We start from the raw sequence: 15,662 nt of genomic DNA on the forward strand, positions 1-15,662 counted from the left end.
CCCAGACACATGCTGGCATCGCCTCCCTCCGAGGATCCACAGGGCCGGAAACCGGGTGGATGCTCGGCGCAGGATCACTTCCTTTTTGAAGATCAAATCGGTCCCTGTGGAGAGAGGAGCCCTCTGTTCCTCTCTCCACAGGTGACCATCAGTCAGCAGCTCTGCTGTGTAGAACTCCTCCACCCAGTTTGCCATCGAATGGGCAGGGAGCTGGGGTGATGCCGAGTCGTGTAAGATGTGGTGGCTCTACGTCTCCCTCAGGTGGCAAAAAATGGACGGTGCATGCAGTCAGTTTTTTTTTTTTTTTAATTTATTTATTTTTTTTAAAATCAAAAACACACGGGCTACTAGTGAACATATTCTGGTTTTACATGGAATAACTGAGGTTTGGTTCTTCCTTTCTGGAATTTTGTATTCTTATTAGAAATGTTTGGCCATCATTAACTGTTTGTTACCCTGATGGATAATAAAACACTTGACCATGGACATTTAACATTTACTCATAGTTAAAAGAAAATAGCAATATGTCATTCAAATTTTCAGACACATTTCAACCAAACAGTCCAACCTTTGCCTCAAGAGTCTACTCTAAACAGTCTATATTTAGACAGCTTTAATTTAAACCCAACTGTTCCCCACTTTAGTCCCACCCCCACAACATCACAGGCATTGTGGTTTGGTGCTAGAAGCAGCACTAGTTTCCAAGCGGTAAATCTAAACTGAAGAATAGAGACAAATAATATTTTAGATATGAATAAGAAGAATAGATTCAAGACTTTTGTTCAAGTAAGTTACGCAAGATCTCAGTATGCTGTGAACAGAATGTAGCCAATATACAAGCAGAAAAAAACAGCCTCTTGAAGTAAAACAGGAAACATTGAACTTAAAAATCTAAATCACGACAGATGTCACAAAGAAAAACTAAAACAACAAATAGTCAGTCACACACGCATATGATTAAAACAGGCGTCCGGTTTATTGCCATGCAGCCTCCACAGTGTTTTTGGATCATGAACGCTGCTTCACCAAAGTTGTGTAAGATACATCATACAGCAGAGTGAACCCCTCCCCAGCTCTTACATCATTGCCATTCTCCGCTTCCATCACTCAAGTTTTTGCGTCAGTGTGAACTACTCGTTGCAAGAGTTTTTTTTTTTTTTTTTTTTTTAAGCATCCAAAGCTGCAAAATCAGGGAACAGTAGTTTCATCTGGGAGCTGCATCAGACAGCAGTATGTTGTGTCAAGGAAACTGGCCGCTGGAATTTTGTTTGTCCCTGCAGTTTGTAAAACCAACACAGCTGCTCACTGTATACATTCACAACCCCCCAAGTGTAGGTCTCTCGTTTATCACAGCAGCAGAAGCAGCAGCAGCAGCAGCTTTAAAATACTACATACTGCAGGGTACTACAGGAAAGTGCTCCTATGTCTTTAATAAGACACAAAGACCTTCTTGTGGTCTTTTGTCAGCCGTGGCTGGTGCTGAGGTCTGCTGAATGGTGTCAAGATAGTTTGTTGCTGCAGCTACATTCACGTATTGGTACCAAACATCACTTCTTTCTGCTCCTAAAACCACCAACTCCAGAATGGAACTTTTTCCATGTGATTACATCACATTCTTGAGGCAGCCTGCACCAATGCAGGGCTCTGATCATTTCATTGGTTGAACTGAACACACACACACGACCAGACAATGGAAGGATTTTTAAAAGGGATCATGAGTGTGTGAAGAGATTGTCCAGACTTGTTTGACCCTACATGCGCCTGTAGTATGAGCAGGATGAGGAATTTCTTTGTTCGGCGTCACTCCAGGGGTTTCATCGACAAACAAACGCAGGAGGTGAAGGAAGGGGCTTCAAGTCTGCTCCTGTACCAAATCCTTTTTAATTAGGAGCTGATAATCCTTTAAAATGCCAGGTTTAGGAGTGGCTACTCAGTCTTGACACACACGAAGAATAGAAGAATAGGACCTCCGGCAACCTTACAAACTTGAATCACAAGAGGCTGTTGATCAAGTCAAGTGTGGACATGGAATGGCTTTATAGCATATCACTCAGTTGAAGGATGAGCACGGTGCCTCAAAATCTCCAAATTACAACAATCAAAGTATTTATGGCTGAAATAAAGAAGACGCAGCAACTTTTACGACTCCACGACAGCCCCATCCTCCAGGCCTTCCTGCAATCAGCTGCTGAGTTGGAGAGACGTGGCACAACGGGGGTGGGGACAAACTGGAGAACTGCTTTGACGGGAAACCCACAGGTTTTTTTTTTTCTGGAAGATTCTACCGAGAGTTTTGCACAAAAGGACTAAAATTATTGAAATTACACAAAAGCTTTTATTAGTTTCTTTCTGACAACACAAACTCTTTAACTGCTACCGAAGTACCCCTGCAGAGGAATGCAGATCCAGACCTCTCGGGATCCACTGTTCTCACGCTATGCTCCAAAGATTTTACACTTAGAAACTATCTGCTCACGTTCACCACTGCTGCAGTTTACATTTAAAAATATGATGAAACTGCGGCCATGGATTGAGTCAGCGGGCACTTTTTCTTCTGGGCTCGTGTTTCTGTGCTGAACCGAAATCAGATTAGCTCCCCCATTTCCGTCTGCTGCTGCTGCTGGGAAAGTTTCAGAGCTGAGCCTGGAACAGCAGCTCCCTCCCTCCCCCATCCCAAGCAGGAAGGGGGAGCGTCCAGCTCTCCCCCTCCTTCATTTGAATATCCCATACCCACTTCTAGAAAGTTCTGTCTCTGGATATATAGAGCAGGGGAACGCAACTTCGTTTACTGCTTTGCTACGGGACACCGGTCGAGGGAAGAAGTCCAGCGGATCTTATCCAGGTAAGGATTAAATAAGGCCAGTCTTTGTCTTGAGGAATGCAGAGATTCCAGAGAGGCTTTGTGTTTAAAGCTACAGTACAAGATCCCCCCTCCCTTTTCCATTTGCAGCTGTTTTAAATTTCTTCTGTGCCTCAGTTTGTTTGACCTACAAACTGAGTACTGTAGTTTAACTACAGAGAAAAAGCACTTAATGCCTGTTGTTGCTGCGCTGCAGTGATTCAAATCACGGGTTTTAATATCCTGGAATCTATTTCTAAAAAAAAAAGATTGCTGCTCCACCGTGGCACAGCTGATTGGATAAAAGTTCTCTTTCTCTTGCTCGCACCCAACCAATGAAAAAAGGTCAAGTTCCTGATTTCAAATAAGTCACTTGGCTTGCATAGCAACATTGGTGCAGCTCAAGTGGGTTAAAATCAGGGAAACTAAAGATGGGAAAACTCAAGAGTGTGTTTCGTGTTTAATTGCTGGATTGATGCAGATCACAACACAGCCTAACTTTGTCTTTCAGAATGAAAATCGCAGACAGCAAAACATCTCAAGGTATCAGAACATAATGAAAAGTGATTCTCTGCTGTTGCAAATGTTTAAATGCAAGGGTGTTGAGTACATGGGCCACTGGAGAGGGGTGCGAAAAAAAATGTTTGGAGATGCAACTGCTCAGTTAAAGCCTTCAGCATTTGAACATTAGGTGATGAGTCCTACTGAGGCTGCTCACAAAGCACTTTTTCTTCAGGGCAAAAAAAGCCTCACAAAGCTGCAGCAGAGTTGCAATAAAAAAACAGATTTCCTCTGGATCTTCACTGCTTTTAGCCCAATAACAGGGATGAAAGGCAGACGTGGACTAGGTTGGGGAAACCTGAGCTTCAGAGCTTCACTCCGAGTGGGTGGCAGCCACTGCTTACGTGGCAGCCAACATGGCTGCCTGAGTTGCTGTGGGGGCTGCACCCACCACACAGTCTATCCACTCACAACCACTTTCCTGAGAGTCAATGAATTTTTTTTTTATCTCATGAAAAAAAAAAAAAAAAAAAAAAATATATATATATATATATATATATATATATATATATATATATATATATATATATATATATATATATATATATGTATATATTATTTATTTATCTTTTTTTTTTTTAAAGACATCTCTCATCCGATACACACATCTCATTTATAGAACTGAAAATTAGCAACACATTTTCTTTTTAGGTTTTTTTTTTGGAGAAGACTTAACATTTGCATGCAAGTCACAGACTTGCATGCAAATGTTGAGAGAGTTGTCTGAGAGAGTTGTGTAACCCTGAAATTCTATTTCTGGTGATTTAACAGGGTTCCACTGCCGCCCGAGGAGAGAGACAGGATGTGGATGACAAACATTGTCGGTCTTTGTCTGCTGGCCATTGTGGTCTCCGCAGAAGACAAGAAGCTGAGCAGCTACGCCACCACATTGGCTGACAACAGCGCCAACCTGGCCTTTAGGTTTGAATTACACACGTTGATGTGGATGTGCAAAATTTGCGGCAGACTTCATGGTTAGGTAATCTCTGTTTCATTTCCACACAGCCTCTACCACCAGATAGCAAAGGAGAAAGATATTGAGAACATTGTGATCTCCCCGGTGGTGGTGGCCTCCTCTCTGGGGATGGTGGCTCTCGGCGGTAAGGCCAACACCGCATCCCAGGTAAAGACCGTCCTCAGCGCCGACAAACTGAAGGATGAACATCTGCACGCAGGCCTGTCCGAGCTGCTCAGCGAGGTAAATTCAGCAATGCCAACGCGCTGACATTCTCTAATCCTGTTCGAGAGCCCAAAGGTTGACCCACACCATCTTCTCACACCCTTCCTAGCTGAGTGACGCAGAGAAACGCAACACGACCTGGAAGATCAGCAACCGCCTGTACGGGCCGAGTTCCGTCACCTTCGCCGACGCGTTTGTGAAAAGCAGCAAGAAGCACTACAACTACGACCACTCCAAGATAAACTTCCGGGACAAGAAAAGTGCTGTGAATTCCATCAATGAGTGGGCGTCCAAGTCAACTGATGGCAAGCTAGCTGAGATCACCAAGGATGTCCAGAACCCAGATGGTGCCATGATCGTCAATGCGATGTTCTTCAAGCGTAAGTCCATGTTGTGGCTCTTTTGTCAAAATACTTGACCTTTAATGTCTGGTCCGAAGTTAAAAGAAACGCCAGGCTGAGTTCTCTGTGCTTCCTCACAGCTCACTGGGATGAGAAATTCCACGAACAAATGGTGGACAAACGTGGCTTCCTGGTCAGCAGATCACACACCATTGGAGTTTCCATGATGCATCGCACTGGTGAGGTTCTCCTCCATCTTCACATCTTACAGATAACCAAGCAATGTCTCTGACACTTAGCCTCTTCTGGCAGGTCTGTATGACTTCTACGAGGACAAGGAGAACAATGTCTTTGTGCTGAACATGCCTTTGGGCAAGAAGCAGGCCTCAATGATCCTGATCATGCCGTACCAACTGGAGCCTCTTCAACGCCTGGAGAAGATCCTGACCAGAAATCAGGTTGACTCCTGGATCAGCAAGATGGAGAGCAAGGCAGTGGCTATTTCTATGCCCAAGGTCTCAGTTGACGTCAGTCACAACTTGCAGGTAAATGGTGGTGTCTTCACCTAAAAACTGTTAAAAACAGAGGATCAGCTACCATTTATTTGACTTGAAATTTTTTTATTTTTTAGAAACACCTCGCAGAACTTGGCCTGACCGAGGCTGTTGACAAGACCAAGGCTGATTTGTCCAACATCTCTGGAAAAAAGGACCTGTACCTCTCCAACCTCTACCACGCTTCATCCCTGGAGATGGACGTGGAAGGAAACCCCTTTGACACCAGCATCTTCGGATCCGACAAGCTGAGAAACCCTAAGCTCTTCTACATCGATCATCCCTTCATCTTCCTGGTGAAGGACAACAAGACCAAGTCCATCATCTACATTGGCAGAGTGGTCCGACCCAAGGGGGAGAAGATGCGTGATGAGCTATAATGTTCATGTTTTAAACTGTGGCGTTGAGCTCTATTTGTGAAAGTATGACATGAGGAAAAAAAAGTTTTTAGGTATGTCTGTTACCTCAGGAGCACATTCCAAGGTGTGTTTGTGGAGTACAAATGTCTGCATGCAAACTTAACCTTCCCAGGGAACAATTCCACTTTTTGTCACAGCTTTGAGCCACCAGAGATCAAAATGTTTTTGAAAATCTCATAAGCAAGCAGCAGTTGGCAGAGCAGATGCCATGCTTATATTAAGTGTGATCTCTTTTTCTTGGCTCTCTGTTTTTGCCTGTCTTTAAGCCTGTCACCACGTGTGTTTTCTTGCATTATCTTTAATGTTTAAAGAAAAAGATCAATGCACAGGTTTTTTCAGCACTTCTCCCATCCAGGTCCGATTCACATTTGATATTTCTACCCTCAGTCTGCACTGACTTGTTGCTGTAGGTATTATTATTTTCCACAGGCAAGCTGTTGGAAATGTGCAACATCCTAATGATGCTTTTTTTTTTCCAATAAAATAATTGCGGGGAAAACATTTTTATGTGTCTGTGTGTGCATGTGATTTCCATGTTTGCAGAGCATTAGGGACACAGTTGACACTGTCAGTCAGCAGCGTTAAGCAGCGATATGTGAGCACAAACCAGCAAAAGGATAACAATCTTTCCAGTTGGCTGGAATTCAAACAAGCATCATATGTCTGGAATGCAAAGGTCGGATAACAGGAAGCTACTGAAAAAAAAGAAGAAAAATCTGTGGTGGTTGCTGTGACATGAAATAAAACAAAGCAAAGGGGGGAAATAGCAACTGGAGTGCATGGCTCTGATGGTGCGATGACATATCTTTATACACATGACCCGTACACTTTGCACTGTGGTGGAAATTAACCATATAATTCACATACATTTCCTACGCTATCAATTGGTTATAGATCAGTTGAGCAGTGAGCATATTAATTTTCAGGCAAGGGCAAGAGGTCAAAACAAAATTTTCTAATATGATAGTAAGCATTAATTTCTATTTTTTTGGTGGAATTAATAATGAAATCATATATTCAATTCTCATATTTATAATAACTGTAAACCATGCAACTCACATCCTACCTCACCACGAACGTTTGAAAATTCAAATCCAAAAAGTCAATGTCTGATTTTGCCCACTAGATGGGGTCCGTTTACTTTTAACAGGACGCAGCTAAATGTCTGCACAAAACAATAGCCATTGAGCAATTTAATAACTGTCACAAAATGACCACGATAAACGGTCGACAAAACAACTTTCAAAAAGTGGAAACGCACGTGTCCCTGAAAACATTTAGTCGCTGTATTACTCAAATGACTCAAATGACGTTTTGGACTTGAGACGACAGCACAACGTTGCAGATCGTAACTTTTGGGTTCATTCTTTCTTCTTCTTCTTCTTCTAACGAACTTATAAAAGTACTCGATGGTGGTCTTCATTGCCAACAAATCCAACTCATAAAATCAATTCCTAACCTCCAACTGGTATCGAAGAGGAAGTAAATACACAACCTGCAGTCGTACGTCACTGGGGTCCTATCACAGAGTGTGAGGTGACCCAAAATGAGCCTTTTCATTACGAATCGTAAACAATTGTCATTTAAATCTAAAATTAACAGGGGGATTGAACTTAAATGTTGAACACGTTTAAATATGGTCACGTATTGAAATTCATTGAACTATCTGAAAAATAACTCACATCAGTTGTTAATTAAAATATAATAGGGACTGAAACAAAACAAAACAAAAAATAAATAAATAAGGAGAGAGAACAATCAAAAAGCAAGATACTTAATACTCATTATTTTTACTTGATCTTATGACTAAAATAAAATACAACAACATTGTAGCTAATATTTCACCGTTTAGCTTTTACAAAAATATTCACATATTTTGAACGTGAAAATATCTGCAGGAATGTTTTTTTTTTGTCGTCAAGTTGTCCTCTGGTTTATGCTCATTTCAAGGTCTACAAATATTCCTCAGAAGGCCACCAGGACGGCCCTCCAGAGGACGGATGGATGATGTAAAACTTTTTCCACATGGTTCAGAGGGACTAGGGTATGACTTGGTGGTACTTGGATATGTAATTTTTTCATTTTACTTTTAAAGGAGAATGGTGAGCCATGTCAGCCATATACATTTGTGTGACCAGTACTAATGGACAATGTTCTTTTTGACAATTCTATATGCATCGGTGTAGAAGCAGCTTTCACATTTTGAAGGGATAATGACATAAAATATTTAGCCATAGCTATGTAGCAGCCACAACTAAAAAAAACAAAACAAAAACAAAAACAAAAACAAAAACAAAAAAAAGACGACAGAAAAATCAACATTTCACTTTGAAATATGGCATCTGGGGGCGCTGCGACTTGACAATAGATGACCACTCAGTGGTCAGTGAGCCCTCAGAGTGAACTGGTGCTGAGGCGCCGCCCCCGTGCTTGTCGGCAGGTTTGTTCGACAACTCTCATTACATTAGCACCACCGTGTTCTGCTGCGCTGGCGGCAGGCAGATTAGCCAGGCGACGAACAATCCTCTTAAACAAGTCCGCTTTAAGCCACAGTGATAGGCTGGGTGGCGCTCTTTGCGCTTGGCCTGGCCCAGCCAGCTTTTTGTGTCCCTCTCTTCTGCTCGTCCGGTTGTCCCTGTCTGCCTTCCCAGCTCAGATCTTTTTCTCCACCTGCCTCCTGGCCTTCCGGAACAGGGTTTTGATTTCCTCCGTTACCATCTCCTGCCAGTTATCCCTGAGGAATTCCAGAGAGTAGAGTTGAACATGCGTGCCTTCTTACAGTCTTCTCCGAGCACAAGACTCACATTTTGAAACGTCGGAAAGCACACAACAGCCAACGGTCAACATGTAGTAAATCCTAATCTACTAATAACGAAAAAATGTGTGCCACACTGAAAGTGAAAACAAAGGCCGGCTTTCCTCAATCTGCTTAAGAAGATGGAGAAGGTGATAAAGTCAGTAGATTAGAAGGTCACAGAGCAGTAGGTTGAACACTACAAAGCGTGTGCAGATGAAAAGAGGAGTAAATTGCCACCAGACAACATGCAGATTTCTACCTCCTGTGCTCGCACTAAAGAGGCTGCTTTCTTTCTCCTGTACGCAGCCATCTCCCCCAGCTTTAGCCCGTGATTGTCTTCCCTGGTAGTTGCACAAGTCGGGAGACATCACTCACAATTTAAAGCTATCATTGATTTTCATTCAAAGGGATTCAAGGCTCTTACCCTGGCTTGATCTCCGGTGGTTTTGGCAAAGGTTTTGTGAAGTTTGTCTTTCCCACAAGCCAGTATGTCTCTTCAATACCTTTTCCCTGTAAAACCACAGCTTAATGAATGCATGTCTGTGTTGATGATGCAGTGGAGACATTGGTAAAACTTCAGCTACCTTCAGCTCCGTCTTGCCTCTGACTTCTATCTTATAGCCCTCGTTGAGAGAACGGAGGATCTGGACGGTGCTCATGTTCACGTGGATTCGATAAGCTGAGGGGCAAAGAGGCAAGAGCGCGATGAGAACAACAGGAGACAGAGGTGAGTCTGTGTGTGTGTGGGAGAGAGTGTTTGGCTCACTCACGCAGCCCAGTGGATTCCATGCGGGAGGCAGTGTTGACCGTGTCTCCAAAAAGGCAGTAACGAGGCATCGTAAGACCCACCACCCCGGCCACGCACGGTCCTGGAAACACAGACGGAGTCTCGTCATCGCCACTGGGGAGGATGTTTGAGTCTGTGCACATGGCGTTTCACTGGCTCACCCGAATGGATGCCTATGCGTATCCGGACGGGCACGTCTGGCATGTGCCGCATACGGAAGGTTCCTACTGAGCTGAGGATGTTCAGAGACATGTGGGCGATCTCAGCGGCGTGCTTGTTGCCGTTCCTCTTTGGAAGGCCTGACGCCACCATGTAGGCGTCGCCGATGGTCTCCACCTGGACAGCGTTGACACAGAGAGTTAGAAAGAAAGCTTGGTGTGATGATCCAAACAGAGGGAATGCAACAGGTGTTCCCATGTTTTATCCAGTCTCGACTAGAGAAAGTTTGCAGTGGCGGTATGCTTGTCCTCTGACCTTGTAGACGTCATGGCTGCTGAGCACAGCATCAAACAGGGAGTAGAGGTCGTTGAGAAGGTCGACCACCTCAATGGGATCGCTCAGAGATGAGATAGTGGTGAAGCCGACGATGTCGCTGAAGTAGATTGTCACGTGGTCAAAGTACTCTGGCTCCACTGTGCCACCGGTCTTCAGAGCCTCGGACACAGAGCTGCAGATGGGCGAGAGAACCAACAGTCAGGCCTGGTGTGTGTCATTTTTATTGAGTGCGTGTGTGTGTGTGTGTGTGTGTGTGTGAGACTCACGGTGGAAGCATTTCTGACAGGAGCTTTTCTGTCCTCTGCTTCTCCACCTCCAGCTCCTCTGTTCTCTCCCTGATGAGGTCCTCCAGGTTGGAGCTGTACTGTTCTAACATCCTCAGCATAGAGTCAATGATGTTGGTCTTCTTGCCCTTGTTGATTAACTTGAACTGGAATGAACAAATGGGTGAGACACGACTTTGATACTGATAATGACCAGAAACAAATCAAATATGATTCAGTATTATACACCAATCTCTTAAGTAGCAAATGGCTAACTACTGTATCTAAATTTGATGCCACATCAATCACACAAGCATCAGTATTAAAACATCCTTTTAATTCCTTTTTTTTTTTTTGCCAAATATTCTCTTCTCTGAAGAGCTGTAGCACTTGTTTTGGTGTTTTTTTTTATGCTTTTTTGACAACATTCAAATGTGAAAAGATTATTAAAAAAAAATAAAGATCTGAAAATTGGTAAACTATTGGATTCTTTAGCTTATTTTACCCATACTTGTACTTGTATGTGCTTTCATCAGTGTCAACAGGTACCCTGTCAAAGATCTCATCAAAAGTGGGTCTGCGCTCCGGCAGTTCGCCCCAGCACTGCTTCATCAGCTGGATGCATTCCAGGGGAGCCTGGTCAGGGGCCACAGTGGGCCGGCACATTGGAGGAGGCTTCTTCACCTTACGGATGATCTCTGTTGAGGGCAACAGAGGAGCAGAGGAACTCGGTTTTGGAGCGCAATTAAAAAACACTGAATGCGTTTCTGAGGTTGTCCTCCTCTTGAAAACACACCTTCTGCTGATAGACCCAGCATGCAGTATGGTGGACCTCTGACCACCACCTCCTGAAGGATGATGGCAAAGCTGTACACATCTCCCTTGTAGGTGCCTTTACGAGTGATCGAAAGGTCCCTCAAGAACTCTGGTGCCGTCCAGAAAAGATCTAGATAAAAAAAATACACACATATAGCCCCAACTTCTTGACTTTTTTTCTTATTTGAGAGTTCTTGTTGAGAACATTTCCATCCATTTGTGTGTCTGGATACCTTCAGGTGGAGGCTCCTCTATTGGAGCCTTTTGCGACTCCAGGAGCTCGTTGAAGCCGTAATCAGTAATCTTTAGGACAAAACGCCCGTCCACCACACAGTTCCGAGACTTTAGCCTGCCATGGGGGAAATCCCTGTGGTGGAGGTATTTCATGCCCTGCGAGCAGGACGCGCAGTCAAATACAGAGATCTGTCCAGGCAGGAAATGCCTGATCGTCAGCACCTTTGTCGGTTTTTACCTTTATGAGATCCAGCAGGAGCGATGACTTGAACATCCAGTCCAGTTTGACGTCCTCGTTCCGCAGCAGGTCCTGCAGGCTGCCTCGGGAGCAGTGCTCCGTCACCACGGCGAACATGGAGCAGTCCAGGAAGAAGCCGAGGAAAGGGTTCACATTCTCATTTCTCAGGTCCTTCATCTGACAAAGTGGAAGAGTGTTAGTTCTGAGTATGCTGCTTTATAAAATGGACAAACTGATTCCATTCCGCCCCTCTTGCAAAGTTGACATCTCTCTACCTTGGTGAAGATCTTGGTGGAGCTCTGCTTCACCTCTTTGAACTGACCCTCCTCAAATTTTTTCAGCCACACCCAGTCGCCCTGGAGAAGATGCCATGCAGTCATAGAAGGATAGAAAACAAACGACTGTTGGAGACATTTCAACTGGACAAGGGAACTTGTCATGTTTAGTATGATAGTTAACGTTTTGCCCCAACTGAGAGGTAAGTCAACATTATGCCGGTGATTAATAATGAAAGTAATATTCATAGCGAAGCAGAAGAGAAGGGAAACAGAAGATTCATAGAAGGGCAGGGAAATAGCGCCACCGACCTCAAACACAGCTACACTGGTGGTCTCATGGGTCACCGTCTGCATGCTGTTGACAGAGTGAGAGAGGTCAGCGGATTTGTCCTCCAGGGCGCTCTTGGACTCTGTTAGATCCTCCAAAGTGATTTTCTGTGGGAAGTCAAATGCCACAAATGACTCGGAGAAGAGATTACTCTGTGTGTGTGTGTGTGCGTGCGTGTGTGCATGTGTGCGTGTGTGTTTTGACGTGATTGTCTGCAGAGATGGTGTTCACCTTTTTGCTAAGCTGAGGATTGATAAATGTGAGATCCTCTAAGGTCAGCAGGATCCGATTGGGTCCCTGGACCAGCTGGATCTGCTGGAGTCTCCTCCTGTCAATCACATTTAGAGAAGATAAGGAAACCTGCTCAGTTCTTTTTTTTCTTCCACTGAATTTAGGGTAAAATAAAAGCAGCGTCTTTACATGAGAATTAACTGTCTTTAGCTGATTGCACATGATGTTGCAGATGAATGAGAAGAATGTGGAAAAATCCCATAAAAACATACAAAGAAACAAACAAAACACCTAGATAGTGATTAGACAAATGTTCTACTACATTTTCTATGGGCTGATAAGATTTCAACACATCCAGATTGAAGCAGATTTTGGCATTCTTAAGAGCCAGAGCTTATCTAAATAATTTTCATTATTGAAAAAAACATCTCTACATTTTTCAAGGGTTTGGTGGGAATATGTCCATCCCAAAATACAACTAATCTACTGCCGTATCTTGAATCTGTACCTGACGTAAAAACTTAAAGCGACTCCTCCTAAAGCCAGAGCCACGATGACGGCCAACACCACCACGATGTAAGTGATTTCCACACCTGAGGGTGAAATAGTTATCTTGATGGTGCAAGAAATGGCACAAGGGAATGGTTGGACCAGATTCACCAAAATAAATTACAATCAAGAATGCACAAAGTTATAAAAGCACTCACCTCCTGTGCAGATGGCAGTCTTGTCGAACCAGCAACTGGAGTCCGACGGCGGCGGAGATCCTCCCGGAAAATTGATTGACCTCCCGGCAAAGCGAAGCCTTCCAGACGCCATGTCCACCATGTACGTCTGGTACAGCTGGCCACCCGTGTTGTCAGTGTCCAGAATGACATAGTTGGTCTGGACATTCGCCCTAACGTCCACTTTCACCTTCTGGTTGAAGCCGCTGAAGGTGATGTTCTTTGTGAAGAAGGCCAGATTTGAGCCTGACAGCGGCATGCCTGCCCTTCGAGTGTTGTGGATGGACTGGGCCAGCAGATAGATGTTGTTGTAGATGGTCCCAAACAGTGGGTTCACCTGTAGGAGAACCAATTGCCAGGTGTATTTCAAGTGGTTTGGCTGACTTCTAAATGACAGCTGGCAGCAGCTGCTTCCATTAGTGTGGTCCTTACCTGCTTTGGTGGCACAGCGAACATCAGTTCTCCGCTCCTCTGGGCATCAGAGAAGGCCTCGTTGAAGGACTGCAGTTCCGAGGCCACGGTGAGGGTGAGCACAGAGTCGTAGGCCCGCCGCAGCCGGCTGTCATTCTGCAGCGGCGGGTACGAGACATTGGCGTAGGGCAGGCTGTAGTGGAGGGTGTCGTAGGGGATGAACACATACTGGCCCGACGTCAGGCCCATCTCCTGGGCTTTGAGGAGGAAGGTAGCCTGCTGCTCACCTCCGACCAGCACGGAGTGCATGCACATGATGATGACTGAAGGGTCAGAGGTCAGAGGAAACATCACGTTGCACATTGCACATTTGACAGGACATCGACAGTCAGCGCAACCAAAAGAGCAATAATAGAGTGTGTTTTACTTATATATATTTCTAGGGGGTTGTCAAATGAGTAAGTTTGATCAACGGCAGCAATAACAGTAATTCATTGAATTATTTATTGCATTTAAAAAATCAGTCATTTCAGCCTCATTAACTTAATTCTTTTTAATAATGGGTCTGTTGTTATTTTGATGATCTTACAATTTTTAGCTTCTTATTCAACCTGTGGAATAAGTCTATCCAATGTTATCTAAAAAGAAATTGGACATTTTCATACGAAAAAAACAAGCTGCTTTTTACTGGAATTGGCTGTAGTGGTACACACATTATCCATTGAACCACCTGCACCGTGTGCTGCCTCACCTTTGACCCCTGCACCAGCCTGGATCTTCCTGAGCGAGTTCTCCACCTCGGTGTCGTTCAAACCCATGGATGTCATCAGGCCAACGGGGAGCCCTTTATTCCTCAGCGCTGTGGCCACCCGGCCGGCCGTGTCCCTCCAGATGTCCTCATTGGACGAGACCACCGCCACGCTGGCCCACCTGAAGTGTCGCAACACGGCAAACAGCACCTCGGTGGGGAACGGAGCTGTCATGGCAAAGGTCGGGTATCCGATGACGCGGTCCAGCTCGTAGTTCATGCAGGAGTGAGAGAAGAGGGCCTTCTCCCAGTTCTTGGACAGAAGGGAGGCTGCCACGCAGTAGCCCGGGTTGATAGGGCCCACAAACGCATCGGCCATCTCCTCGTAGTGAATGAAAGCGGTGAGTGCCTTGGAGGTTTCACACGGCTCTTGCAGCATGACAAAATCCAAGCTGAGTCCCAGATCCAGGCTGAGGTCTCCGTTTATCCTGCTGACGGCGAGCCTGGCTGCGGCGGCGGGCAGCGCCCTGTAGTAAATGGGATCGCAGTTCCAGGGGCCCAGCAAGCCCACTTTGAAAATCAAACAGCGTACGCAGCAAGGCAGCGTCAGCACTCCGAGAAGAACCCATAGCAGGAAGTTAGACAAGGGCAGCGTCGTTAAAGTGGGTCTGCTTTTCATCAGGGGGATACAGGGGTGGCTGGACTCCCACAGCGCTCCTCGCACGTTCACAGGAATATGCTGCATCGTCTCTCCAGCGGGCGCTGCTCTCACCGTCCAATCAATGAAAACAGTGGCACCTGCCAATAAGAAAAAGTCACATCCATTCCCATTTTCAATTTCATCATCACAGATATAAAGAAAAAGGGCCAAATTACCTGTGCATGGATCCCATCAGTGCGTTCGCCTCCTCTCAGGTGTCCCCACCTCACCTGAAATCGCCACCAGTTTCATCCCGAGGAACGGCGCTGCGGACACGGCCCAGTCATGGTGATGGTCCCCGGGGCTGGGAGTGACAGGCGGGGCTGTCTATCGCGTGCAGAGACAACTTCAGCACCCTGGAGAGCTACTTACGTCCCGCCGTCAGCGCATCTGAGGGCTGCCGCGCGTCTCCATCAACAGCCCTGCTCACTGGCTGCATATCCGAGGGAGGCGGAGGAAGAAGGGATGAGGAGGAGGAGAAACACCCCTGGTCTTTAGATACTTAAAAAAGTCACATATTTTAGGCCCCCACCCCAAAAAAAATGAGTAGCCCTGTAGAAAAAAAAATGAAGAAAATAAAATTGAGGGCGCATTCAGCTGCCCATTTAGTTGAATCCCTTCAAAGTGACCTGGGACCGAACTGTAGGTGTTACTCACTAATCCATTTTCAGTGAAGCGCAATATAAGAGGATTGACAACAAGCCTGAGACTAAAAGC

General features: G+C 45.1%; 2 protein-coding genes across 3 annotated transcripts; one reads left to right on the forward strand and one right to left on the reverse strand.

Moving 5' to 3' along the window:
- The first annotated feature begins 2,717 nt into the window (after window positions 1–2,717).
- Window positions 2,718–6,395, forward strand: serpinh1b (serpin peptidase inhibitor, clade H (heat shock protein 47), member 1b). Of its 2 annotated transcripts, XM_076049830.1 has the most exons (8): window positions 2,741–2,842; window positions 3,351–3,382; window positions 4,172–4,321; window positions 4,406–4,598; window positions 4,690–4,960; window positions 5,062–5,160; window positions 5,234–5,466; window positions 5,553–6,395. In XM_076049830.1, exons 3-8 carry the CDS (start codon window positions 4,203–4,205, stop codon window positions 5,853–5,855), a joined length of 1,218 nt encoding a protein of 405 aa, XP_075905945.1. In that variant the 5' UTR covers window positions 2,741–2,842; window positions 3,351–3,382; window positions 4,172–4,202; the 3' UTR covers window positions 5,856–6,395. The 2 variants fall into 2 exon arrangements, with proteins under 2 accessions (XP_075905944.1, XP_075905945.1); XM_076049829.1 differs by lacking the exon at window positions 3,351–3,382 and having other exon boundaries at window positions 2,718–2,842.
- A 1,293-nt stretch (window positions 6,396–7,688) lies between these two features.
- On the reverse strand, window positions 7,689–15,040 carry gucy2f (guanylate cyclase 2F, retinal). The gene is made up of 18 exons (XM_076049784.1): window positions 14,249–15,040; window positions 13,519–13,820; window positions 13,069–13,423; window positions 12,870–12,954; window positions 12,362–12,458; window positions 12,112–12,237; window positions 11,800–11,880; window positions 11,525–11,701; window positions 11,286–11,442; window positions 11,033–11,182; window positions 10,786–10,934; window positions 10,240–10,403; window positions 9,953–10,145; window positions 9,640–9,814; window positions 9,462–9,560; window positions 9,276–9,370; window positions 9,116–9,201; window positions 7,689–8,628 (listed from the first exon to the last, which is right to left on the reverse strand). Exons 1-18 carry the CDS (start codon window positions 14,988–14,990, stop codon window positions 8,547–8,549), a joined length of 3,315 nt encoding a protein of 1,104 aa, XP_075905899.1. The 5' UTR covers window positions 14,991–15,040; the 3' UTR covers window positions 7,689–8,546.
- Between the last annotated feature and the right edge of the window lie 622 nt (window positions 15,041–15,662).

Source organism: Nelusetta ayraudi, unplaced genomic scaffold, assembly GCF_046127955.1.
Source record: "Nelusetta ayraudi isolate G7.1 ecotype Tasmania unplaced genomic scaffold, CSIRO-AGI_Nayr_v1 ptg000120l, whole genome shotgun sequence".
In the NCBI taxonomy this organism is placed as follows: domain Eukaryota; kingdom Metazoa; phylum Chordata; class Actinopteri; order Tetraodontiformes; family Monacanthidae; genus Nelusetta; species Nelusetta ayraudi.

What these genes read in the sequence shown, in the direction of transcription:
- serpinh1b (XM_076049829.1), top strand. Translation starts at nt 4,203, where the DNA reads ATGTGGATGACAAACATTGTCGGTCTTTGTCTGCTGGCCATTGTGGTC. An exon ending in AGCGCCAACCTGGCCTTTAG is followed by an intron (nt 4,322 to 4,405) that starts GTTTGAATTACA and finishes ATTTCCACACAG; the next exon opens with CCTCTACCACCAGATAGCAA. An exon ending in CAATGCGATGTTCTTCAAGC is followed by an intron (nt 4,961 to 5,061) that starts GTAAGTCCATGT and finishes GCTTCCTCACAG; the next exon opens with CTCACTGGGATGAGAAATTC.
- gucy2f (XM_076049784.1), bottom strand. Translation starts at nt 14,990, where the DNA reads ATGCAGCATATTCCTGTGAACGTGCGAGGAGCGCTGTGGGAGTCCAGC. An exon ending in CCACCAAGATCTTCACCAAG is followed by an intron (nt 11,702 to 11,799) that starts GTAGAGAGATGT and finishes CCACTTTGTCAG; the next exon opens with ATGAAGGACCTGAGAAATGA. An exon ending in TTGATGAGATCTTTGACAGG is followed by an intron (nt 10,404 to 10,785) that starts GTACCTGTTGAC and finishes TGTTCATTCCAG; the next exon opens with TTCAAGTTAATCAACAAGGG.